The sequence below is a fragment of the Tetrao urogallus genome, assembly GCF_951394365.1.
Source record: "Tetrao urogallus genome assembly, chromosome: 2".
Taxonomy (NCBI): domain Eukaryota; kingdom Metazoa; phylum Chordata; class Aves; order Galliformes; family Phasianidae; genus Tetrao; species Tetrao urogallus.
This window is the reverse complement of record NC_136814.1, coordinates 13,528,382-13,554,473: the sequence shown is the minus strand read 5'-3', so window position 1 is coordinate 13,554,473 and position 26,092 is coordinate 13,528,382. Positions and strand designations below refer to the sequence as shown.

Sequence of the window (26,092 nt, the reverse complement as noted above, 5' to 3'; positions counted from 1 at the left end):
ATTTTCCTTAGTATTTGCTTCCTGCTTCCTGAAATTTAGATGTTTCTGACCGTCATCAACTTGTTCAATCTCATTTCATACACAATGGTAGGGAGAAGCAATTTTTTCACCTGGGTTATCCTTCTCTTTGAAGGCAGGGGATCTCGCTGGCACTTTCCCGTAGCAGTACCTTCAATGCGGTGATGACTAGGGAAAAAAGTGTGGTGATACAGCAGGAATTTGGGATAACAACTTCCTCCTTTCTGTGCACCTGTCCAGCAGACATAAGACTAACCAGTGCCACATTAAGGTTTAGTGAAGAGTGCTGTCTCATGATGCAAAGGGGGTAGAAAATTGAATTACAAGTTGCAGCACTGAGTTTGCTTTTGCAGTAGTGTGGTTTCAAATTGTACCCATCTATAGAATGGTGTAACAGCTAAGTGTTGCTTTGTTGCAAAAGTCACATCCCTCTTCTGATGAGTGGAAAGCCACTTGTGTCAGCTCAGGTCCAGTAAAAGCAGTGCCAGTATGTGTACTATGCACTCTCTGAGGGCACAGAAGGGGAAAACAGTCCGTCAGTCCTTTTATGAGCAGGGAGGGGTGCTGCACCAAAGGTTTCTTTGGGCCCCAGCAGAAACAAATGGTGACCCCTGAGGAGGATGGCCTGGGTTTTCCAAGGAACTCCAAAGTCAGACCCCTGTGCAGGGGAAAGCAACATAATCTAGAAAGCACACGGTGGTCTAATGTGTGAAAGAGTAACCAAGATAATATTTATCCTAGATGTGGCATCACTAAGCTGTTCATTTCACAGAGTAGCTGGGATTTCCTGTGCAAAATGAAAAGCAACATAACATAGAAAGCGCCAAGGTGTTAGACAGGGATTTGGTAGACTTCATTGTAAGGTCTGCATGTGCTCGTTTCTATACTGTGTTCTTATTAGTGTCTTTTGTTATTCACAGTCCTGAACTTCCACAGTGAGCAATGACACTATCTAGTTTCATGTAATGCCCTATATCCCCAAGCAGTTTTTTCCCTATGGACCTACATACTGTTTATGTTTTCAGTTATGTACAAAATCTTACTGAAAATACACAAAACTTTGCAAAGTATGTACAGATTTTGAAATTAAAAAAAAAATCAGAGGAAAAATGTATTTTGCCTATGTAATATGCTGCTCAGTGGGGTTTGTTTGTTTGTTTTTGTTTCTTGTTTTTTTAATTCTGTCATCTTAGTACCTGGTGTTTTCCTGAGAAAAGAAGTACTCCTGTTTGTTATCAGTTATGATACTTGTATTGCCTAGGGTTGTGTTATTCCTAACCCTATTATAGTCTAGGAGTGATGTAACAGATATTTAAACTAAAGGGATGCTACAGTGGCAGGTGTTTCTTTCAAATAATTAAGTTGACACACATTTTCTGATCATTTTTTTTATTTGAGTTATGGAACAAAAATAATCTTGTGAGTAAAACTTTTCATCTGGAAATGCACAGTGACTTTTTAATATCCCTGTGTGAACAGGAAAGCTAAAAGTTGCTATTTTTTCTGTTTGGACTTTGAAATGTTCCTTTAAAAACACAGCAATTGAACTCAACCCTTTCATTCCATTTCAGGTTTTTCTTCTATAATCATGGCAAAACCTTATGAATTTAACTGGCAGAAGCCAGTTCCCTCTTTTATGCAAGACGGAGCTGTGTTTGATAGATATGAAGAGGTAAGAGGCCATTTGCATTTCATTTGCTATTCTCTTTTAAATGTGCAGATGTTTTAGCATATTTCATGTTTTGTTTTCGTTATACAAGAATTTTCACATAACTGAAGAAATGTATCTGGGGGTGAAATACTATTCCATGTCATTGCTTTACAGCTTTTTGCTTTTAAACAAAATAACTTCGAAGTATGTTTAATCCCACTGATTTGCAATAAACTCTGAGCAAGAGAAAGGGAGATTTGGATCAAAATAGCTGTAATATTGTAAAGCTCTCATCTTGCAGACCCATAAAGCACATTACTGAACAAAGCGTGTTCTTTCATTTTTTTGTACATGTATCAAATTGAGTTGGGGTGAGAAGAGGAGTTATATCCTTTATATATATAATCTAAGGACCTACATCTTACGGGGGAAAGTAGGAGAGCATAAATCATTAATATTTTAGATCTAGAGTGGTTTTATCTCCATTAGAAAATCAACACGTAATCTGTCTGAAATATGTTTACTGTGATCCTAGCTTCAGCTGTGCTTTAATCCAAATCTATTACAGAAGTGCAGAACAGGACATTTTACACAGACAGTCAAAATAAAAGGTGAAGACATTCACCTTATATTTAGCACTGATGCACCCCTGAGAATGCTTTTTTTTCAGGATCTATCTTTAATCTCATTTGGACAGGGAGTTATCTCAGTGAGTACCAACAGGGATATTAGGATTTTCCTTTTACCTTTTGAAATGTAGCTAAATGTGTTTTTCTTATCATGAGGACTGCCAAGGCAGGCACAGTTCTTTCAACATGTATTTTCAGTTTTGGGGACAGATAAGGAATGCCTTAGAAAGAAGATTCCTGAAAGCCTTGTTTTTCCTTCAGCAAACACTGTTCCAAAAATTCATTCCGTAAGCATCCAGGTGGGAGGTTATAGGCCATGATTTTTCTCTTGCACCTTAGATAAGAAATGGAGACTGAGCAGATGCAAAAGAGTTCAAGTGCTCAGGTCTCAGTGTGGTATATACTCCGTGAGGTGCCTGGGCTGTTGGTATAGTGGTAGAAAGTAGCATTTTGAAATGGAATACTTCTGTACTGTTGGCTGTTGTACACAGCAGGCACTCGTGCAACATTAGCCAACAGATGATACTGTGCCTCTATGGATTTAAATGGGAAAACTTTGTAGGTCACTCCAAAAGTAATGCCTCCCATGTTTTTCCAAGTTAACTACAACAGATATAGAGATCACAATAACACTATTACAGAGAGCAAATGCTCAGCTACAAATCACTATTTTTCAACATAGTCACCATCCTTAGCCGATCAGCACAGATGAATTAATCAAGAAGATGTTTGTTTTGTGGTGTGACAGCTATGCCATAGCCATCCAGAACATGGCTTGTCTTTCTTGTTACTGTCTCCACTGCTGAAATGCTCACCATCCTCCACCACACTGTGCTCACAAACATTGTTTGGCCTCCATAAACCTCCAGCAGACATCGATAAATGTCAATGGGTGCCATCCTTTCCACACGGAGGAGTTCAATTCCACATCTGTGCTTCATATGCACTTCCATATCAGATACTATTCTCTACTGCCATCTTTCACATGGCAACAAAATGGAACAGAATATTGGTGGGAATGTTCAATCTCTACTGTCATACCACCACCATCTGCCTCATAATAAAACAATAAAATAGGAGGCATTACTTTTGGGACAGCCTTCATGGAATTCTTGATCCTTGCAGCTGAACTTATTTTCTTCCAAAACTCCATAGAAAGCTGATCTTACTTGCCACAGCAAGAACAGAACAGTGTCTGTCCTTCCACGTGATGTAGTCTGTTTGCGTTATTTGCTGCAAGTTTTGCTGCAGTGCACTCCAGGTTTGCTGTGTTACAGCTGGAAGTCTGGTTTGCTTTATTGAAGGGGATCTCTTCTGAAAACATTAAAAGGCTTTCACTTGGGTGACTAACTTTATATTTCATCTGCAGTTTTACAAGGGCTGTAAAAGAAAAACAAAACCAGTGACTCAGAAGTTAAGATCTGTAGCCTTTAAACAGTGAACTCTAGATGGTGTAGCTGTTTCATACTGTCAGATTTATGACACACATATGCTATGATTTTATTTTGTTGTGTTAGTAAGCAGATAGACTACAGAAGAGCAAAACAGCATTGCTTTAGGGATATATTGCAAGCATAGCAAAATCCAATCCCTGTACTGTTGGGCTTGTAATTTAAAAGACAAATGTTTCAGATCTGGCATTCTAGTTTTCGTTGAGATTCTGTACTTAATTCCCCTACCTTAACAGAAAAGACTAGTGGGGAAAAAGATAAATGATAAGTGAACTAAAGTCACGCAGCAAGTTAATGCAGAACAGAGCCCCAGGAATCCCACTCCAGGTCCTTTATTGCTTAAGTTTTGTCGAGCAGTTAGGAAAATCTGGGTTATTGTAATGTGGAGTGCTATTTTCATCCATCTTTTGCTGATAGGTGAGTCACTTACCTGGCAGGATTGCAAAATGGCAGAAGTATTTTTTGAGCAAAACGGTATTGATTTTGAAAAGTCTAGAATAGAACTGTCTCAGAATATGAGAAGAAAACAATCAGACACGATCAGGAATCTGACTGGTGATGTTGCATGTATACGGTCTCATGGTAGGTGCATTCTTTACAATGCAAGAAGACAAATTGCAGAAAAAAGAATTTAGTGAGAACATTCAAGGCTAGGGTGGGACATCAGCATGAATACGGCTTGTATAAACACCTGTGTGAAAACATTTTTGGTACACCTAGAGTTTTTTGATAGATGGGGTTGCAGTAAATGACAGAAAAGCTGTCTGCCTTTGATTGTGAGTAATCTTTCTGAATAATGTGAGAGGCAATCATTTTGATTGGTACCTAGCTGTGTTTTTATATGAAATATTACAGGACACCAGTGACTGTAAAGCTAGTAATTCTGAGTTGTCTGGCAATGAGTACATTTAATGAAGGATGAGTGCTGTGGTGAAGGCGGAAAAGTAAAAGCTGTGGTGGAGAAAGACAGCCAGAGCAGTGCATGCTGGAAGCCTATGTGTAGTGGTATTTGGTCAGACAGAGATGCAGCAACTTTCTTTCTCTGTCTCAGCTCCCTGTCTGTAAAATCAACATAATTGTTTGCTACATGGATGGAATGTGTCAGTCCTATCAGTGCTGTCCTACATTTTAGCTTAATTTATGATGCATTACTTGGGGCTGGAGGTATATGGTGGAAATTTCTTTTTTAATTCTGATCTGATACTAATCAGCTAATCTGATACTTTTGCCTTGTCGAATTCTTCTCATATGCTATTCTTTCTTAATTTCTCTGCTAATCGATATTCTTCAAATTCTGCTTGCCAGATACTCTGGCTACAAAATACTTGAGCAGCATTGCATTGGTATTGTCATAGTCTAACAGAAAAGTACTTCCTGATTTCTGAATGTTAAAACAAAATGTTACCATTTGATGATCCTGAGCATAGTATTTATTGTTAATACTATACTAACAGTAAGTGATTTTAACCCTTACAAAATTTGAAGTACTGAAGTTTCAATAAATATTTTTAAAGTTCAATTTCATTAAGACTTTTGAGGCAAGAATCAGCATTTTTTTGAACAAAAAAATAAGCTTTGTAGTTGCATAGAGAAGAATGCAAGTATTAAGTGCATCCTAGTGATTAAAATGCTGGCAAAAGGACGTATCATTAAAAATTATCATTTTTTCATAAGCCTCTCTCCTTATTTTTAATTGCTTAGGAATGACAAATTCTCCAAGGGAAAAATGTAACAATCTTGTGTCTTTTGAGCAATACACTAATTCATGACATTTGACACTAAAATAATGGTCTATTATTCTCTTTTCCATAGGAATCTTTTGTCTTTGAAAGCAGTTGTCTCTTTCAAGTGGATGAATTTGGCTTTTTTCTGAGCTGGAAAAGTGAAGGAAAGGTATACTATGATTATGTCAGGAAAACATATATTGCATATTATCCCACTTGTTTCATATTCTAGCTAGCTTTGAAAGGTCTGAAATGTTGTGCTACTTTATATTAGAAACTAACCTTAGTTCTGCTCTTTCAGAATTTACAAAAATGAAGTACTTAAGAAAGAATTAACAGAAATGTGAGGGAAATGTACTGTTCAGTGTCAATTGGTAGTAATTGCAAATAAAATACATTATTTTGGTTTTATGTCCTAACAGATCTTTGAACTTATATATATTTATTTTATTTTATTTTATTTTATTTTTTTACCATTTCAGGAAGGACAGGTGTTAGAGTGTTCCCTGATCAACAGTGTTCGTTTTGGAGCTGTTCCAAAGGTACTCTATAGTTAGTTTTTATTCTTCTTTAAACAGAGAATATTTAAACTGAAGGCAAAAATGCGGAGTAGGGTTCATTTATTTAAAAACTACGGACAGCAAACCTTTTCTTTTGCAATCATGTTCTAAAATCAGTGATTTGCAGTAATTGCACAGGGAAGAGTCTGTAGTCTGATCTTCCTGGTTTAGTACTGTGCCTGGCTTTCAGAATTCTCTGAAAGCAGAACAAAAGATACTAAGTGTATCTATTAGGTGTTCTTAATTACTTTTCTAACACTGTATTGTAATATGTGTTTAAGAAATCTGGAAAGAAAAAAAAGTTTTTTGTATTCCAAATTTTGCTCCTATCTGTTCTAAATTTGTTGTTTCATTAATAAAAAACCTAAAAGTTTTGTTTGCATCCATGTTCAGCAGTTAGAGAGGGCAGAAATAACTGGGATCAGTGGTCACTGTCTGTGCTTTTGAAGAATTTCTGTAGAAATCCAAAAGGTTAGAAATATTTTAAATCGTATGTTTGTGTAAGCAAAATGAGTTTTCCTGCAATGAAAATTGGCCATCTTTCCTTCAGGCCTTTAGTTTTGAAAATTTCTTATTAAACAAGGTTAACACCTCAGCATTTCTACTTTCAAGTGCTAAGTGCTTCTGTATTACCTGTAGATAATTATCTCTTAGTGGTTCTCTTGAGACTCCATAAACTAAAATGCTTTCCCCATGGAGAAAGAGGCATGAGGAGAGGTAGTGCAGACAACACCATGCTGCACGTGCAGAATACTATAGCAACGTGCTTCAAATTTCACCTCTGTCTTGTTCTTTATGCCCACTAAATCTATAGTATTTGACCTTCAGCAGTGATACCAGCTTGTAAGATGTATAATTAAGAAACAACCCAAAAGTCACACAGATTATAACTCTCAGTAGTTACAGATTTAACCAGATTGGTATAATTAATTTATAGATTAATATTTTTCTCTATTTTCCTTCTTGCAATTGATTCAGTTTACTTTTTCCTGACTAAAATATATGTAATTTCTTATTTAACTTTATGAAATGTACTTAAAGTACTTGGTTTGTGTCTGAGCCTTCATGTTTGTGTTCTTATTTGTTAAAATGTATAGTTTTCTGCATTTTCACACAGTGGTTATAAAAGAAAGTGCTCATTTAGGATGATTGGCAAAGATTTAAAGATGTTAATGTGCATGGAGATAAAGATGCATCTTTACCATAGTGCATTATATAACAGAAGAACTACAACTCTAATGAGTTCTCTTTTTTTTTTTAACAGGATCCCAAAATACTAACTGCACTTGAGGCTGTTGGAAAATCCGAAAATGAGTTGGAAGGACGGATAGTGTGTGTTTGCAGTGGTATAGATCTGGTGAACATCAGCTTCACTTTCATGGTAGCAGAAAACACAGAAATTGCCAAGGTACTTCACAGTTAAGGAGTGTGTGGGAGGGGAAAAAAAAGAAAGCTCCTCAATAGTACACAGTTGTTTTTCTGAATTAAATCAGCCTACTCTGCTGACTGAAATACGTGTTCAAATGTTTGCTGCCATACTCTCGAAAGGACAACAAATATCCACTTGAAATATTATGTAAAATGTCTGCACACTGTGCTAAAATGACATAGTGATTTTATCAGCCTTTGTATGCATGGTAATTTATCAAAAGTAGAGACACATACAAGACACAATGTTCCCCCTAAATATTAAGCATTTCTGTGTGGGGCTTGCACAGTAGACTATGTGGAGATTATGCTGTGAACTTGTAACACATAGTGACACTAAAGAGAAGTGCAATTACTTTCATTTCCACAGTAAGTTGAGCTCAGCCCTCCAAAATTTTATTCAGCAATTATCTAATTGTATCATGGAGTTTACATTATTTGAAAAAACAAAGACAGGAAAGAAAATTCTGTACTGTTGAGAGGATTTCAGTGTACCCAGGTTTTTTTCCGTTTCCCTTTTACATGGAACAATCTTAAGAAAACAGTGGTGCTTTTTTTACATGGCATTGTTCCTCAGAGTTAGAAGTTGCAACTCACAGTGTAAGTTCTGGGGCTCCACCAAGGCCTGGAACTTAATCTATCTGCTCAAAACTGCTCTGAGAAACTTGATCCTGACTACTGGTACTGTACGGAGTCCTGTATGAATACTTAGATCCAGACATTCGAAGGATTTCAAAAATTCACATTTTTTGCTTTTTTCTCCTTATTGTCTATACTTAACAGTGTATTATACGTAGTTTTGCCACTGAGATATATACTGATGAGAATAATGATGAGTAGTATACACCTGCTAAATCCCCTCCTTCAGAATTGAGCATCTGCTGAACACAGCATCATTAAATCCCTTGGCAGACCCAGTCACTTTTTCATTGCTTGGTTTCATATATCTTTAACATCAGGAGTTCTGAGTAAACTGTGATAGGTGATATACTTGTATAACTTGCATAGACACACTGCACTGATTTTACTGGGTGTATTTTCAGCAGGCTCCCAGGGAAATAACATGCCACAGTTATGATTTGCAAACATTTAAGAAGCAAAGTAAAGAAGATGCTGGCAGCATTCACTCACTTTTATGCTTACCTCAAAAACGTCTCTGATTTTCTCTGAGAAGGGAATAAATAAATAAATAAATAAAAGGTGCAGTTAAGTTTGTTAGCCCTCTTTAATATCAGTAGACTGAATTAGACTGACTGGTTTGTGAGGAGTATGTTGACCTACAAAGACTGTCACAACAAATGTGCTGATAATGCTGTCTAAAACTGTCTAAAACTGCTTCATTAACCAGCAATATGCTTATCAAAAAGTATCAGATGCTACAGTCTCCTTTGGGTAGGTTTTGACAGGCTCGTTGGTGTAAGAGTATTACATTTGGGAGTTTTACCATCACGAACTATATATCCATGGCTTGTCAGCAGTAGTCATCCTCCCAATCTAATATGTTTGAGACACAAGCAAGACAGCAAGGTAAATCAAGGCAAAACCAATGTAAACCTTTTCTAAGTTGCATCTAAAGCGGCAGTTTACTGAGGATGTGGGCATATGGGAATCAATTGGGCTTATAGTGGTACTGGTGAAGGGCAAGCTGAATGTAAGCCAGCAGTGTACCCTCTCAGTCCAGAAAGTCCTGGGCTGCACCCAGGCCAACAGGTTGAGGGAGATGATCCTGCCCCCCTGTGCTGTGCTGAGACCTCACCTGAAATACTGGGTCCAGATGTGGAGTCCTGAGCACACCAGATACATAGACATGTTGAAGTGTGTCCAGAGGAGGGCCAAAAAATGATCCAAGGGATGGAACACCTCCCTTACAAGGACAGGCTGAGAGAGATGGAACCGTTCAGCCTGGAGAAGAGAAGGCTCTGGGGAGACCTAAGAGCAGCCTTTCAGTATCTAAAGAGAGCTTCTGAGAAAGAAGAGGACAGACTCTTTAGCAGGGGCTGTTGTGATAGGAGAAAGGGAAATGATTTCATACTAGCAGAGAAAAGATTCTGATTGGATAAAGGAGATATAAGAAGAGTTTTCTACAATGGGGGTAGTGAGCCACTGGGACAGCTTGCCCGCAGAGATCCTGTGTGCCCTGTCCTTGGAGGCATCCAAAATCAGACTGGACCAGGCTCTGAGTGACCTGATCCAGCCATAGGTGTCCCTGACCAATTTGGGGGAGTGGGACTAGATGACGTCTAAAGATCCCTTCCAAATCAAACAATTCTATGATTCTCAGTCTTCAGTGAGCTTCAAGTGTTACTGTTCCAACAGAATGTGTGTGTTTGTTATCTCTCCATTTGTCTCCAAGCTCCAACTCTGGTATTTACATTCTATCTTCTTAAATTTTATTGGTGTTTTAAGCTGATAAATTGTTTTTTATTTTAACTCTTAAAAAAAAAAAGCCACAAAATACGGTGTAGTCTGTCTGATTGCAGTCAGCTTTCATCAATACTCCAAAAGCTGCTCCAGTGTGATAGTAGACAGTGAATGTAAAAGGGAGAAATGTTTCTTTCTCAGTTTTTCAGTTGGAATGGTATTTTTCATTTTAAAATTGATTTTGGTTTGTTTAAAATGGTTAAATGGACCACCATGGTTATGATAAGGAAAAAAACATTCTGTTTCAGTTGAACCTGATATTTTTCTTTTCTTTTCTTTTTTTTTCTGTGAAACAAGTTATTAGTTGTTTGCCCAAATCATATAATTTGAAAACTCCAGCCCTGGTGCTTCATAGCCATGCATATCTGCGTTTGTCTGGACTTGAGTACAGAAACAGACAAAGTAAGTTTTCCAGACGCTTTTAGAATAGACCCCTCTAATGCTGCAGAAGTGATTCCAGGATGCAGAGCTTTGTTGAAAGGTGGAAGTGAACTGTACACATCAGGCAACTCACGTCACAGTGTGTGTAAACCTCTGCTTTCCAGATGGAATACCTGAAGTAGGAAGAGGCCCTGTTATTTTTATTACAGAATTTTTATGCAATATCAGGTAAATCTGTATTCAGGTAGGGGTAGGGGTCAGGTAGGGGATGGCTTTTCACTGTCACTAGTCTAGTGTCCTGACTTTCCCTGTCTCATTCTTTAAAGGTACGGTAATTTTCACAGAACATAAATTATGATATGTGAGTTGAGAGAAGGGGGACATCTACTGGTCAAAACATCGATGATAAGGGCAAAATATCAGGAATCCCAGCCAGCCACTTGTTTCTAGATGAGAACTGAGAGTCACAATTGTATTCTCCATGGGTTTCCGGAAACATCAGGCTCTTAAGCCCTTTATGCTGATAGTCAGACACAGGCATTGGATACGAAATAAAGGAGAATGCCACCTATCCTCCCTGGCTTTCCCACTGCTTGAATTAAGCTGACTGAAACTGTGGAGAAATTGCAAGGAAAAAGCAAAGATCAAATAACCTCAAGAGGTCTGGATAATGCCTATTTATAATTCACGGATGACCTTATCTGGAATTGCTTGATCTGTAGATTACAGGGGTTTTTAGCCCTTCAGAACTTATGCCCCTTTTAACACTCCTGATTTAAGGTTGATGGCTAAAAGAGAGCTGAGAGGTCAAATTTATCTGTGCACCCTGCTCCTGCTGCCAGTGTTTCGTCAATGAACCTCAGCTAATTCAAGGTTACTAAGTGCCTGAAAAGCATTTGAGTACTACAGCAAAATATGAGAGAGTGCATCTTCAATAAATTTTTCATGAATCTTCTCATTAAAGAGATATCTGACAATGTTGGATCAGGCTAGAGAAAAACAAGACAGACTGCTTATCACAGCCTGTAGCATACTTTCATTCTGGCCTTTTGTGTCAGCCTAAATGTCTGTGTGTAAGATATCTTTGTCTTCGTTTTTATTTCTTTTCAAGATTGATCTTTCTCTGAGATTAGATAGCAGGGCTCAGATTCTTCTTCTATATGCATACAGAGTAATTTTTGGTATATAGAGAACTGTTCAGGAGTAATATTGACAAATTCGAGGGACTGAGCCATATGTTGAAAATCTGAAAATATTTAACACTAATATAAATGAGAACCAAATATATCCTGTATTTCTATCAAAAATATTTTGTAGCTCCACTTTATGTGAAGCCCAACTGAAGTGTTTTGTACCTCCCTCCTTTAAGACCTTCATCTTCTTTATAGGATTTTCCTTCATTGGAGAGATATTGCTTTGGAGATGCTGAGATGCTGAGCACAAAGGATAGTTGTACATTTGCATATTTGCATAGGTTTACGAGTATTTTAATGTAGTCTGTAAAATTATCAGAACTGTCTTAGCACAAAAGCAAGGATGCTGCTATGTTGTTCTTAGTGTATTAGCAGGCAAAAATCTGAACTCTTCTTTCACCTCTTCTGCAAGGTCAGCAAACAAATGTATGTGTAATCTGGCAATGTTATGCTGACAGGAAACAATACTTTGCCAGCTTGATGTCTGTCACAGTAATCAGGTTTTTGATATTTTACAAATACTTCTATAGTGGATCAGGGTACCTTAAAAGTGATTATGAAGATAGATATTCGGAAACTATTCTCATTCAGAAGAATGTTTCATATTGAACAGTTGACAGAGAGTTTAAGTATATTGCTCTGAACCTATATATCAATCTGTGGATGAGGGTTTTTTTAATCTTATATGGAAGTTTCACTTCCATATAGCGTGTTCAAAATCCAGACACTTTTTTTTTCCCCCCCTAAGCTCTCTTATTCCCAGTTTTGAGGCCAGCTGGTAGCTGTGGGAAATATCAGATGAAACAAATGCTCCAGAAACTGCTTTAGCCCTGAACTGAAGTACAGGCACCCAGATGCTACATCGTCATGCAGCTGTGTAGTATGGCACAGATAGGAAAATGTGGCTCTGAAGCTGCCATATCCTGCCTAGGGCACATACTAATGTAAAGATGATTCATAGATGGGTAGAGTTACTCTTTTGCTTGTTGCCAGCAGAGAAGTGATGCTTCTGTGTTTTATCAGCATTTGGCTGCAGTTCTGTGTCTTTTCAGTGTATATGAGGGCAGTTCCTAAATTGGCAGGAAAGGCCTTATCACTGAATAAAGATTATAGAGTATCTTCAAAGTGGGAATCATTGGGATAATTCCTGAAGAGAAATTATTTACTAAGTGGGTACTGCATTGATTTCTCACTGTATCTATATTTTTTTTCTGTCAATGTTCCTTTTTTTTTTTTTTTTTTTTTTTTTTTGCAACTCTTCTTCACGTGTACAAGTAACATTATTGAGTGCAGGGTAACCTTACTGCTGAATGTAAATGTTACATCTGGTATAGTTGCGGTCTGTTGCCTTCAAATCAGAGTGGATCTGTATGTGCTTATTTCCTGTTGAAATGGTGACATTACCAGTACTGCACTGATGACAATTTTTTAGCAGAAATATATGTCTTTTTGAAAGACAAACTTATTCACAACATGCAATTTGCTTAAGTAAATCCTGAAGACTTTTTTTTTCTTTGTTTGTTTGTTGTGCACACAGCATTTTATTTTTTGTGTCAGTGTTAAAAGGTTGAATTCCTTGTAAGGGGACTAGTGAGAATAATCCAGATCATATGAGGAAGACGTTTTATACAGCCATGAAAATGGCAGTGTAGCAGTTATGTGACATTTTATTCTAATTTGTTAAATAAAATAATTGATAGAGCAGAATCAGATTTTCAGTGTACAAGCAATCAGAATGAAACAGGCATTTATCCTAAAATTATCACAGTCTTCCTGTATTGACTTAGGTGAGGGAGCATTTGTAGAAGAAGAGAAGTGTTTCCTAAGTCTGTCAACAGCTTTCAATTGTATCAGTTTTTAAAAAAATACTCTGTCTTCTCATGAACCTTACTTTCTTTATATCCCTAGACAGCATATCCATATTATGACTATTAAGTCCTCTTAGTCTTGAAGGTGGGAAAAGAGAAATGGGAGAGTAATCTGATTGTTTGTTTCCAAGCATAGGTTTGCAATCTGCTGTAGAGGTGACACCGTCTCCTACACATCTAAGCACTGTGAGGATATGGTCTTTTTCCCTGTCTGAGACTTGCTGAGCTTTAAAGTGAAGGGTAGGTTAGACTTTTAGGACACAGTGAGACAGCAAAGGCAGAGCAAATGTTACAGGAAAAGAGCAGTGCTTAAAGAGATGTTTAACTGATGGGGTTCTACACTTGCATTACCTCACTACCTGGTTTTCTGTCTACTGGACTGGCTTCTTGGTTGTATAATGCTCTCTCACTCCAGGATGCCCATCTTTAGGCAGTATCTCATGTATTTCAGATGTGATAACAAAATCAAAGGTAAATAATTCTGTGCATTATAACAAGATGAATGCTTTAAACACAGAATCATAGAATGGCCTGGGTTGAAAAGGACCTCAAAGATCATCCAGTTTCAACCCCCCTGCCACAGGCAGGGTCACCAACCACCAGACCAGGCTGCCCAGAGCCACATCTAGCCTGGCCTTGAATGCCTCCAGGGATGCGGCATCCACAGCCTCCTTGGGCAGCCTGTTTCAGTGCTTCACCACCCTCTGAGTGAAAAACTTCCTCCTAACATCTAACCTAAATCACCCCTGTCTTAGTTTAAAATCATTCCCTCTTGCCCTATCACAATCCACCCTTGTGAATAGCCATTCCCCCTCCTGTTTATAAGCTCCCTTCAAGTACTGGAAGGCCACAATAAGATCTCCCTGGAGCCTTCTCTTCTCCAACCTAAACAAGCCCTGTTTCCTCAACCTTTCTTCATAGGAGAGGTGCTCCAGTCCTCTGGTCATCTTTAAAAGCTTTAAAACACAACTGGGAAAGCCCCAAATGCCATACTTTTCTCTCAAGTCAGACTTTTATTTTCAAATTATTCTTGGATACATGCTTAATCTATTTGTATACATATTTTATGCAGTGCTTCCTAAAATATATCTAAAATATTAGTATTTCTCCCATATAAGTGGTTTGTTTTTTTTCATCTGCTTTGCACATTTGCAGCGTTTATTCATGAAAATAAAAATATATTCTTCTGTGTCTATTTGTAAGTGTAAAATTCTGGTTTCTGCCCAAGTCAGTTCGAGCAGCAAGCACAGAATTTGGCCAGATGCAGGAAGCTTTATTCATTAGGTTGATATTAAGCAGTGGACCAAATCCCATCTCAGTTCCACCACCACAAATTATCTGTTGAGTAATCCTAGTATTACAGTGGCATAATTGAGATTGAACTTGGCCTTTAATGCTGTCATTTATTTTTTTTTTTCTGATAGCTTTATTCTGCCAGCATTCTCACTAAAATCAATGTGAGTTCATGTTAAGGTCTAATCCTTCAGCTTCTTCTATACAGTCTAGGTATGAGCAAAGTCTAGGTATGAGCTATAGTAGAAAAGTAGATCCATAAAAAGGGGTTACGTAAGTACTGTAATACTGTTGTTGGCTGAAAGTTGCACTGATGATTGCAGGAATGTTCTCCTTTTTAAGGATGAAAGCCAGAAAGAAAGCAGGACTGAATATGTAACAGGATGTTAGATGAGGTCAGCATTGGAGAGAAATTTTTGTACCTCCCTGTGGTTTGCTGTGGCTTATTAATATTTTGTTTCATTCCTTTCCTAACATTGGACCAATTAAATATGTCATCACATATCATATAACGTTGCTTATTAATTGCTAATATTGTCAGCAGTGACAGAAAAGGAGGCATATATTTATATGGGCTATAAATAGAAAGCTTAATAAATCAATCAGTGGACTGTTTCCCTTTGCAGGCAGTAAACTGTCTTAATAGCATTGCAGATGCTGCATGTGGTACTTAGAAGAATGAAAAGCACAGTTGCTTTGTTTACTGAAGGATAAAATATTAATAGGTAAAATGTGGTTGGGCTTTCGTGTGGTGTTATAGCCTGTGAACTGGATGAGTTCTTTTCCTTAATTCAGAAAATTAGCATCATCCGTAGCTGCAAGGAAGAAGAGCCTTCCACCAAGTTTTCTTCCCTCTTCAATTTTCCTAATTTATTGCTTCTGTATTTTGTGTTTCTCAGCAATGGGTAGAAGGACTGGGATCCATCATACATAACTTTAGAGCTAACAATGTCAGTCCAATGACATGTCTCAAGAAACAGTAAGTTACCTTCTTTTCTCCCCTTGATTTTTCTAGCCCTGTAATTTCCTTAATTTCCTTTTTTTTTTTTTTTCATATATTTTTATAATAATGTGTAATGAAGAAAATTAGTTTAGTGTTTCATTGCAACCTTTCATTGTGATCAGAAGAGATCTCAAGTCTATATTAGGTATCTGCCCAAGAGAAATTCTAACTATTCATTTGATTTATTGTTATTGAATGTTGCAATTACTGTCAGTGTTGTTGCTTCACTGATGTATATGGAAACAGAATCCCATGAATCTTTCTTCTTTTCAAACTGATCCTGTTAATTGATGTCCTGGTTCTTTTGGGCTGCTTTCTACTTTTACAGTTAAAGTACTGGTCTGACACTAGAAGTCTACAGATGAATATTTTTTAGTATGAAACAATTACCTATTTATAGTCATTTCAAAGGGATGTCAATAATCTTAAGCTGAATGTAACTGTCCCAATTTTAACAAATAATATTTTAAAAATACTTACTTCTTAATTTCAGCTGGATGAAGCTGGCCTTTCTAACAAATACAAATGGGAAAATTCCAGTTCGGAGGTAAGCAAAATTGGGCACTCAAGATTCTGTCAAGTTCTGATTTTCACAATTTCACAATGCACAATTTCACAAAAGGTCTATGGCTTAGTAATTAAATACTATTTTACTATACTATCAAATACTATATTAAATACAATTTTGTCACCTTCTAATACCTGTGTAAAAACAAGCATAGAACTAGGCATACTGACCTGAGTTCCATACCGCCTTGGTAACCTAGGGAGGACTTCTTATCACCCTAATAATTTTTCTCTTAGTCCATTCTGAAGAAGACATGAGTGCTTCTAATTGTTTTCTAAGTCACTTAGAGCTAAGAACATCAGTTTTTTCATCTTCAAAACTCCTCAAACTCTGGATTAGGTTTTTCATAAAATACTTAGAAAGAGAACCATGTAAACTTGCAGGCCAGTTAATTGGAGGTCAAAGATGTACCTTGTAAAATGTAGTTAGTTGTAAAAGAGACAGATACAGCTCTGTTGGAATTACTTCTGCTTTTATAGGAAACCCCAGGATAATATTTGGTTTTCTCCACATGGTGAAAGAATCACTAGATTGATTGTTGTCAGTGACAGAAAAGGTAGAACAGAGGTTTTTTTTCTTTTGTACAGCTAGTAACTATTTAGCATTACTGATTTTCAGTCCTCTCTGGCCAGGCGGATAATTCTCCCTGCCCTAGATGTTCTTGCAGATACTTTGAGCTTCTTTCCTCCTCCTCCAAAATGTGAAAATCTTACTTTTGAGACATGCTGTTTTTTCCTAAGGAGGAACCCATAGAAAGGAACACTAAGGACTCTGTAAGTTAAGCCTCACATAATTTTTTTAGTCAAGGGAGAAAAATTGGACTGTGTCTACATAATATGCAAAAAAGAAAAGTGTCTGCCATGCTGCCCTCCAGGTTTCTTAGTTTCATGATTAAAGTGACGCTTGGACAGTACTAAGGCTGCTTCAGTGAATTCATTTTTGAGCTTTCACATTGCCAGCTTCCAGTTTATTCTTCATACTTCAGCTGAATTGCCATGAGGTACCTCCTGTGCAGAGGTCCCAAGAGGAGTATCATCTGAAGGGTAAGAGTAAGGGAAAAGTACTAGGAGAACAAATTCATTTTCAAGATTTCAACTTTATGTTTGAACACAGAGCTTTATTTTCCAGAATTGATTAATAGTGTGCTAGTTTATATGGAACTTCTACCTTGAAATATTTTACCTTGCATTTAGGGAGACATAAGTTTGTTGGTTTGCAAACCAACTTGCCTTTGCATACAAGGCCACATACTGCTAAAGAGAGTCCAGTCCACTGGATCCAATGTATTAAATTTTCCTGCTAGACTTATAGTTTGGATTTTGGAGTACTTAAATGGTCTTTTAAAGTTGAATAATTTTTCTTAAAAGTGTTTTAAGTTTCAAGAGTGCCAGGTTGACACAAATTGGTCTCTAGCAGCTTAACTCCTTGCAGAAGTGGTTTGCAGTGTGAATTTCTGAAGAACTTAACCCCATCACTAGGCAGCCTGTTCCAGTGCTTCACCACCCTCACTGAAAAAGATTTTTTCCTTATATATAACCTAAATCTGCCCTCTTGAACTTGATAAATTCAGTGAAGCCAGAAAAAGTGATACTTCTGAACTGTCTTTGTGTTGGCTTGATATTTGCAACTATTTGAAAGTGGTAAATGTTCAAAGTAATAAAGTCATTGAATCCATCAACATGCAAGATAGATTTGTACCCCTCAGTCCTAGATTTGAGAAGTATTTTAAAAAATGAGGAAACATTCGCATGTTGCCAAAAATAAATACAATTATGTACTCATACTTAGTGGAATGTGAGGAGTTAACATGAGTAGGTATCTGTCAACCAGTAATTTACTTGAATTGGAAATGACTCCATTTTTTTCCAAGATGTGCAACAAGATGGATATAAATCTGCTAGGATGAAGTCTCCACAGGTAGAAAAAAAAGTAGATTTATTTACAATATCCTTAGCAAAATGAAAGTGTCATACTGTACTTTGAAAGTCTTACGTGATTCATGTACTTGTTTCTAGACTGCTGCTCTCATTACAAATTATGTTTCCTGTCATCTTTGAAATAAAAAAAAGAGTTTGAAATAAAAAATAAGTTTTCTATAGCTAGGGAATCTTGCCTCTTGTTTTCTGATTAGTTACTTATAACAATACTGATGATTTTTATTATTGGGACCCAATTCACAAGAACAAGCATAGAAATTTTACCAGGCAAGAGACAGATCATAAAATATAGAACTGACATTATTCTGTGTCTTCAAATCAGTAGAAAAATAGCTGCCTGAGTTTGTTTATTTGTTTATTTGTTTGTTTAAGAAATAAGTGCCTAAAGTTAAACTCAGTCTGTAGTTTAGTGAAAACATCTTAGTACTTACCAGCTTTGAAAGTCAAATATTTATTTATCCGATTATTTATCCTACTCGCTCTCTTAATCCTTTGCTTGGAACCTGCTTTAGCAGTTGGGTTGGAATAGATGATGACGTCCCTTCCAAATCCTATGATTCTGTGATTTATGTGCCTAAACAGGAATACAGAAATCTAACTGTTGTAAGAACAAAGTAAAAAACACTTTTTCTTATACAAGCCAGGATGTCGTTGGCCTTCTTGGCTACCTGGATACACTGCTGGCTCATCTTCAGCTGAACATCAACCAACACCCTCGGGTCCATTTCTTTCACACAGTCTTCCAGCCACACTGCCCCAAGCCGACAGTGTTGCATGGGATAGTTGTGACCAAAGAGCAGGACCCAGCATTTGGTTTTGTGAAGCTTCATCCCATTGGTCTTAGCCTAGTGATCCAGCCTGTCCAGATTCCTTTCCCCAGGAAGATCGACACTTAGTCCCAGCTTGGTGTCATCTGCAGACTTACAGAGGGTACACTCAATCCCCTTGTCCAGATCATCAATAAAGATATTAAAGAGTGTTAGTATGAAGATATTGACACAGGAGCCTCGGAGCATTTTGAAGAATAGAATAACTGGATTAATTACAATGACAAAAAATAACAGCAACTGTTTCACATCTCTTTCCTTGTGAAGTTATTTACTTTGCATGAGACTAATAAAAAGCCTCCATAAATGATTGTCTTGATGATAAAGGGCAACATATTCTCAGTAGGCAACTGTAGGGTCTTTCCCACTGTACACATTGTCATAGCATTAGAATTAGATCCCAGTTACAGACTGAGTTTTCCCCTTCAGACTGAGATATCAAAATCGGGAATTTGGGAAGCTTAGACTTAGTCCCTTGTAAGGGGGAGCAAGTGTAGATCTATTTTTTTGCGGAGATGGAGATTATTCAAATTTGTCTCAAATGGGAACAGCAAGAGACCAAATGTTCTAGTCTTATCAAATAGTTAGACTTGGATTTGTTTTCTTGCAAATGAAACCACTTTGTCAGTCTCATGCATGCTGAAATCATTCCTGATTTATGGAATTGAATGTTAGCTGGTTTGGTGGAAATCTGTTTAATTGCATAGTATTCCTAACACTGAGACATTCATAATTCCAATGAAATGACTGAGCTTTCAAAGAGTGAAATGAACACTGCAGCTGGTTAAGGAAAGAGAAGGAGTCTGCCATTGGAAATGGTTCAGACCTGCATCACAAGTTGTATGGGAAGCATAGGTTAATGCTTAGAAAGGAAGTCACAGCAACCTGTTATGCCTGGAGATGTGAGTCTTCTCACTTGAAGAAACTGCTGCTTCTTAAATGCAATTATCCGTGCATGGAGTTGAAAAGATTCAAAATTATGCTTTGCAAAGCTCTGTATTGCTGTTTGTTCTTTTTGTGCTTCATTCATTTTAGTGGATTGTCTAAGAATGGCAGGCAGGATAGTGCTGCTCCTTGAAGCTTAAACCACTTTTTCAGCCTCTCTATTTCTTGGAAGATGCAAACATTCATCAGCTGAAGTCAGAGGAAAATACTGGCATTGAAAAGCAAGAGAACTGATTGTTTAAAAAGTGACTAACTTTTTTTTCCCAATCTTTTTTGTTTTAGCATTACCAGAACCTTTGCATCAGGTAAAACAGAAAAAGTGATCTTTCAAGCACTCAAGGAGTTAGGTCTTCCCAGTGGAAAGGTATTTAGCAGTTTTGAATAACTTCTTTGTATATGAATAATTTGATGAATCATTCAAATTCATAGCTGTGATCAAAGCCATTTGGTGTAAAAACATACCTGTTGTTCACAAGTACTTTATTCATCACTTCAGGTTGCTTACTAAAACCAGGATGTATTTAATGTGCTTCATGACACAGTAGTCCTTGAAATTCTCAAATAAGGCTTCTCTTCTTTTTTGTAATAATTGGTCCTCCCCTCCTCCCCCTGCATTTATACAAAGTACTTGAACGCAGAATATTGTTGCGTGCTGCCCTCTCAGTTTGGTTTGTTGGGTTCCTCATGTTCTTTGCTCCCTTTGCTCACTTTCACTGAAGTGCTGTCCAGCACTGTCTTGCCAGCAGCCCCAGAGAGCTGACAAGTGACTGCAGTTATGACTGTTTTTTTCACCCTGACTCCTGCCAGAGGTCTCTTCTTTCATTTTGGAGACTCCAGCCCATCATCCTTGGCTTCGCACCTGCCGAGATTAGTGAGAGGCAGCATTGCAGGCTTAGCAGCTCTCACTGTCTCTAGTTGGAGAGAGGAGTGTAGAAAAATGTGGATTCCCAGTGGACGCAGTGCCTGACACTAGGGATGAACTTCTTCCTCACTGCTGCAGTGCTCATCTTGTTCAGTCAAGAAAGGGCATGATACTGAATGTGTAAGCTGAGCATTCCCTTCTATGGAAATTTCAAACACTCTTTTATAAGAGCTGCTTTGCTATTTAGAGCCATGAACCATATCTGAAACTTTTTCTTGAAATGCCTTGGCTTCAGTGTAAGTATCTTGTAGTTAAAACACTATTGTGGAATTTCCAGGTTTTTTTTTTAAGCTCCATTAGAAAAATAAGTACTGGGCTCCGTGTCTTTATTTATGTAGATTTAATGTGACTATGAGATCAGAATATAAGAATGTCAAACAGATCTCTGATAAAGATGAATTTAGAACTGTTTGCAGAAAAGATAAAATAAACTAAATAAAGTGAATAATGGGTAAGGAGCTAAAAAAGTACTTGGTTGCTTTTTCAGATGTAAGATATGCTCTAGGAAAAAGAGCATATTGTCTTTTGCTGAGTAAATGCACTTTGCCTTTTGTTGCAGAATGATGAAATTGAGCCCGCAGCATTTACTTACGAGAAATTTTATGAGCTCACCCAAAAGATATGTCCCAGAACTGACATAGAGGACCTCTTTAAGAAGATGTAAGTTCAAATTGAATATAATCTTGCTTTGAACTGATTTTACAGCAATTTTAGTCCATATCTAATCATAACAGAACACAGTAATTATCTAACCTTTAATCCTAGTAGCATCAGCAGTATTTTAAGACAAACTTCAGTCTTTCCCTTCCTTCTCTCTCAGATTGTTAATGTAAAAGTTCACTCTGTATTTAGAGCCACTTTTACATAAGTTACAGAAAGTGCCTGGAACTTGTGTTCCTCCCACCCCTATGTCCGCCCCCCCCTCCCCCCCTGCATTGGCTTTATTAACTACTGTAATTTTAACTTGCTCCTTTAGGTGATTAATATAGTATGTGAACTAACTAAATCAAGTAAGAAATGTGAAGTTTCAAAAGCTTCTTCCTTCAATTTATTCTCAGCTGGAGGGCTTACTTGTTGTTTTATGAAGTAACATCTGTTAAGTTATAGTAAGTTTGAGAGATACACTGTGCTGAGCAAAGACAGTATGTTTTCTGTGACTGTTTGTTTTGAGATTATAGAGCTACTTCACGTAGAAAAGTTGAAGGTTTTAAAAGTATTGACAATGTCAGCATGCAAATCATACCTACTGTAGCATCATATATGAAAACTTACATTCTCTAATAAATTTCTTTTCAGCAATGGAGACAAAACTGATTATTTAACGGTAGACCAATTAGTGAGCTTTCTAAATGAAGTAAGCTTTTTCATACATTAACTACCATACAAGTCTGTCTGCAGTGGCTTGCTTCTTCCAGTCTTTTCATTGCATGCATCATGCCATTATTTGCTATGCTTTTGTTCTGCTGATCTTTCCATTGTGGTAACATCCAGGTGCAAAAATCAGCTCCAACCTTACATGTTCTTGTGCTTTCTACATGTTGGCTTTGCAGGATGCATCTGCTGATTACTTGCTGTTGTGTTATGTTGTATTATGTATGTTTTGTACGTTTTATAATGTTAGATTCAATGCATTTTTATTATAAATGCATTTCAGTATTTTAATACAAGAGATTATTTTTATCTTAAGGATAAATCCCTCTAATAATTGAAAAAATAAAGGAGGCTTTTACAAACTTTGGTTTGATTCAATACAGTAGTATATCTATCTCTTACAAATCTAAGAGCTGAGAGGATATTTTAAGGGTTTCTATGTGATTTTTTTTAAACAGTAAATGTGCAGCATAAAAGAAAATATTTTTATTTATGTATTTCCAGATTACAGTTGATGGCAAGAGTATTATTTCTTAAAAATATTTTGTATGCAAAGTAGTTGAATAAACAATGTGAAGGTTGGGTTTTTTTGTTTCTTTTTTGCTTTGTTTTTCCTATTCCTAAAGCACAGTAAGTTATTTAACACTGACTAATTCAGAATTGCAAAACTAAGTCCACTATTGTAGATTTGACAAGAACACGTGCATAGAAAATAAATGCATTCTACCTGTGTTGGTACCAGTAGATTCTTGTCATCTGGAACATGGATAGCTGCTTTACTTCTCTGAATGATCTTTTTGGAGCCTCAATCTAAAATTATTTTACTATTTATCAATCTATGTGTGTTTAAATATATATATATATATATATATATCAGAAATATATTTCTGATATTTCTGTATGAAAACTCAAGCAATAATTTCTCCATATATCAAATTCAGAATACAGTTTTTTTATTCATCTGGGAACTCATGCCTGATTCCAACCAAATTACATGTAAAATGTACTCAGAAAAAAAAACAAAACAGAACAGTGAGATTGTGAGGTAAGCATTTCATAACTAATGACAGTGTTGCCCTTTAGTTGGTTACTAGAGTTCAGAAAAAAATAGTCAAACGGTTTTATAGAGGCACTCGCCTCTGACCATTTGAAACCAATGCCTTTGGCTCTGTGTTGTAGGTATTCTGGTGTCTGAATGTATTTGGAATTTAAGATTTAGGTCATGAATTAAAAGACACTAAAATACCAGGATCTCACACTGCAAGTGATCCTTTCTGTCCCCTTCACAACAGGCCAGGATTGCAGTTCATAGTGATGTTTAAAGCTGGAAAATACAAAAAAATGTACTGTGATAATATAGGGGAGGGATTTGTTTGGCAGAGTAATTATTCATGAGAATCTTTAACCTAAATTAATTTGAATTCAGTTACCTCCTGTGCAGGCCACAGAAGCTGTAAGCGTTAGGGCTCTTTAAAGGAGCACAAGAATATGTTACTGGCATAACAGTGAAGAGTGAATATCCTTCCTGGAGTTCTTCCAGATGAACCGTTTTCTCTGTTTGACTTTTAAGTGCTGCTGGCTGACAGCTTATTTAATTGTATATTGGTGTTAAAATTCCTGAGAAGTTTTAATAAATCTAATTATTGTCACGCACCGAGTGCTTTGCATAGGTGTTTTTTAAAGTTTGAAAACGTTGTAGAAAAGTAACGGAAATCACTACTGTTGAGATTTGCTCCTGCCATTCATTTGCAGCAATAAATTATAGGCCAGTTAACTGTCAAAATGGAAATTCAGTAGTCTCACCAGGATTCATCTTTTCTCTTGGGAAGGAGGTATGAGGAAATCCTTTTTTTTCCCCTTTCTTTCTCACTGCTCCTCCTGTTTCCCACTTTCTCCCTCTATTCCCACCTCCCTCCTTTTCAGTTGCTTTTCCTCTTTTCCATTCACTTGCTTGCTCTATCTCTCTTTTTTGTTTTTTCATTTCCACAAAAGGATGTCGTTCTTAGCCCACTGCACAGAAGAAATTCAACAAATTTGTAAAGTTGATTTTGACATAAGAGCTGCTTTGCATCTCAGTTTCTATCCTCTCAAATAGGAGACTGGAGACCAGGTTGGAGAAGATAAATAATCTTTCTCTCTTTCTAGAACTATGCAGGAATTCTTTCTCTGCATATTTTTAGAATGTTCATTTTCATATGGTTAAGAATGTCTAGTGTAAAAGGCGTCCTGTTTCATATTGTAAACTAGAACAAGCAAAAGCATCTTTGCTGGACATACACAACCAGTCTTGGGACATGTTGACTTTTTAAATGAATGATCACGCTTTTAGTTTTGGTCAGCTTTTATGTTACAGCTATTCTTGCCAACAAACTTAGTGGTGCAGAAGATTTCCCAGGAGGCACTAGTAGACGTTCTAGCTTTTTTAAAAATAACACTTCGTCAAAAAATTTGTAAAATTTGTTTTCTTTTTTAAACTAAGTAAACATAAAAACATCCTTTTAATAAGTAGGAAAAAAGTACATAATGAGCAGTGATCATTGCAACAAGAATATTTTGCTCTTAGCTTCTTTTGATAATTCTGGGGACTCCTTCTCAAGAGGAACGTTCTTGCCTTATCCCATTCATTTTATTCTGTTTGCTTATGATTAATTATAGAAGGAGAATGGAAAGAGCACTCTTCTTGAGTAAGAATCTTCCCTCCTATTTCTTAACATTTTTTGAAGTAGAGAATTGTCAATATTAACAAAAGGTTTCTTATTTGTCTCAGTAGATTGTGCTGTTGCATGCCAATGTATTGCTGTTGTGTGTTGCTTAGCAAGTTATGTCCTGCATCCAGCTGCTCTCATTTCATATTTCATCTGAATTTTACTTAGATATTCAGACAGCCAATCTGTAGTGAATGAAAATGCTGTAATTTAGATGCTACATACTGTCAGTAGCATTATTTGAAAGATCCCTCCTTATCTGCATGATTAAATTGGCATTGGTTGTAATTTCTTGGAATCAGTAAAGCACATTCATTAATGTATTGAATGTAAGAAAAGAGGTAAAGTGCTTCTTTTTGATTGGAAATTGCTTTTTTTTTTCCTGAAAAAATGTCAAAAATTTACACATGAGGAATTACAGCAAATGCTGATAGTGCTGTTCCAAGCCTGTCCACTCCAAATTGTTTATCACCAGTATGGGGGTGGCCTGTTACAGTTCTGAATTCTGCTTAAACTGCAGCTTGAAAACTGCATCTACGGGGGTAAAAAAAAATGTTTCCACAGTCTTGTTTATTTCTTTGTTTTATTGCATCTGCTTATATGCCACTACTCCATTCAGTTCTTTATATTTTTAATTTTCTTTTAATGAAGAATCAGGCACACAGTGTGCAGCTCTAATCCAGCATGGAGGAAAACAAATGTTGCATAGTATTAAGTAAAAATTGAAAAACTCGATGGATTAGTAGTGTATTAGAAATCACTGCAAAATTATATCAAGAACAGATTAATACTAAATATATTAAGAAATCCTAACACCATAAATTTCTGTAAAATGAAAATACTTTAAAGATCTTTTAAACTGTTCGTATTTCTTCTTTTTTGAGTATTTAATATGACAATGTTTCTGCAATTCACAAAGAATCAACAGTAGTTGCATATCACTAAATTCGGACTTAAAATTCTTTATACTTCAGTTACAGATATTGCTGAAGACAGGAATTTTTGTGGAGATGTTTACTGTACCATCAGTAAAGCCTGTCAGTTTACATGACATGCAAAAAGGACAGGGAAGAAGAGAGTTTAGGAAGACAAGTTTAGCTATTTATTTTCAACATTTCATTGAGACATATACCATGTGCAGTCATTATTTTAATGAACAAGTAGCAGTAAGACCAGTTATACGTTAGAAGTATTTTG

At 36.7% G+C, this 26,092-nt stretch overlaps 1 protein-coding gene across 5 annotated transcripts in view; it reads left to right on the top strand.

The window, feature by feature from the left end:
- Positions 1-1,606: 1,606 nt before the first annotated feature.
- PLCB4 (phospholipase C beta 4) overlaps positions 1,607-26,092 on the top strand; it is a gene marked incomplete at both ends in the record, with an annotated part of 86,867 nt that continues 62,381 nt past the window's right edge. For all 5 annotated transcript variants that reach the window (XM_079549913.1, XM_079549912.1, XM_079549911.1 and 2 more), the window contains 9 exons: positions 1,607-1,690; positions 5,562-5,642; positions 5,956-6,015; positions 7,298-7,441; positions 15,517-15,596; positions 16,114-16,167; positions 20,180-20,261; positions 21,379-21,479; positions 22,116-22,173. In XM_079549913.1, coding sequence (XP_079406039.1) covers positions 1,607-1,690; positions 5,562-5,642; positions 5,956-6,015; positions 7,298-7,441; positions 15,517-15,596; positions 16,114-16,167; positions 20,180-20,261; positions 21,379-21,479; positions 22,116-22,173 — 744 coding nt within the window. The remainder of the gene's footprint in view (positions 1,691-5,561; positions 5,643-5,955; positions 6,016-7,297; positions 7,442-15,516; positions 15,597-16,113; positions 16,168-20,179; positions 20,262-21,378; positions 21,480-22,115; positions 22,174-26,092) is intronic.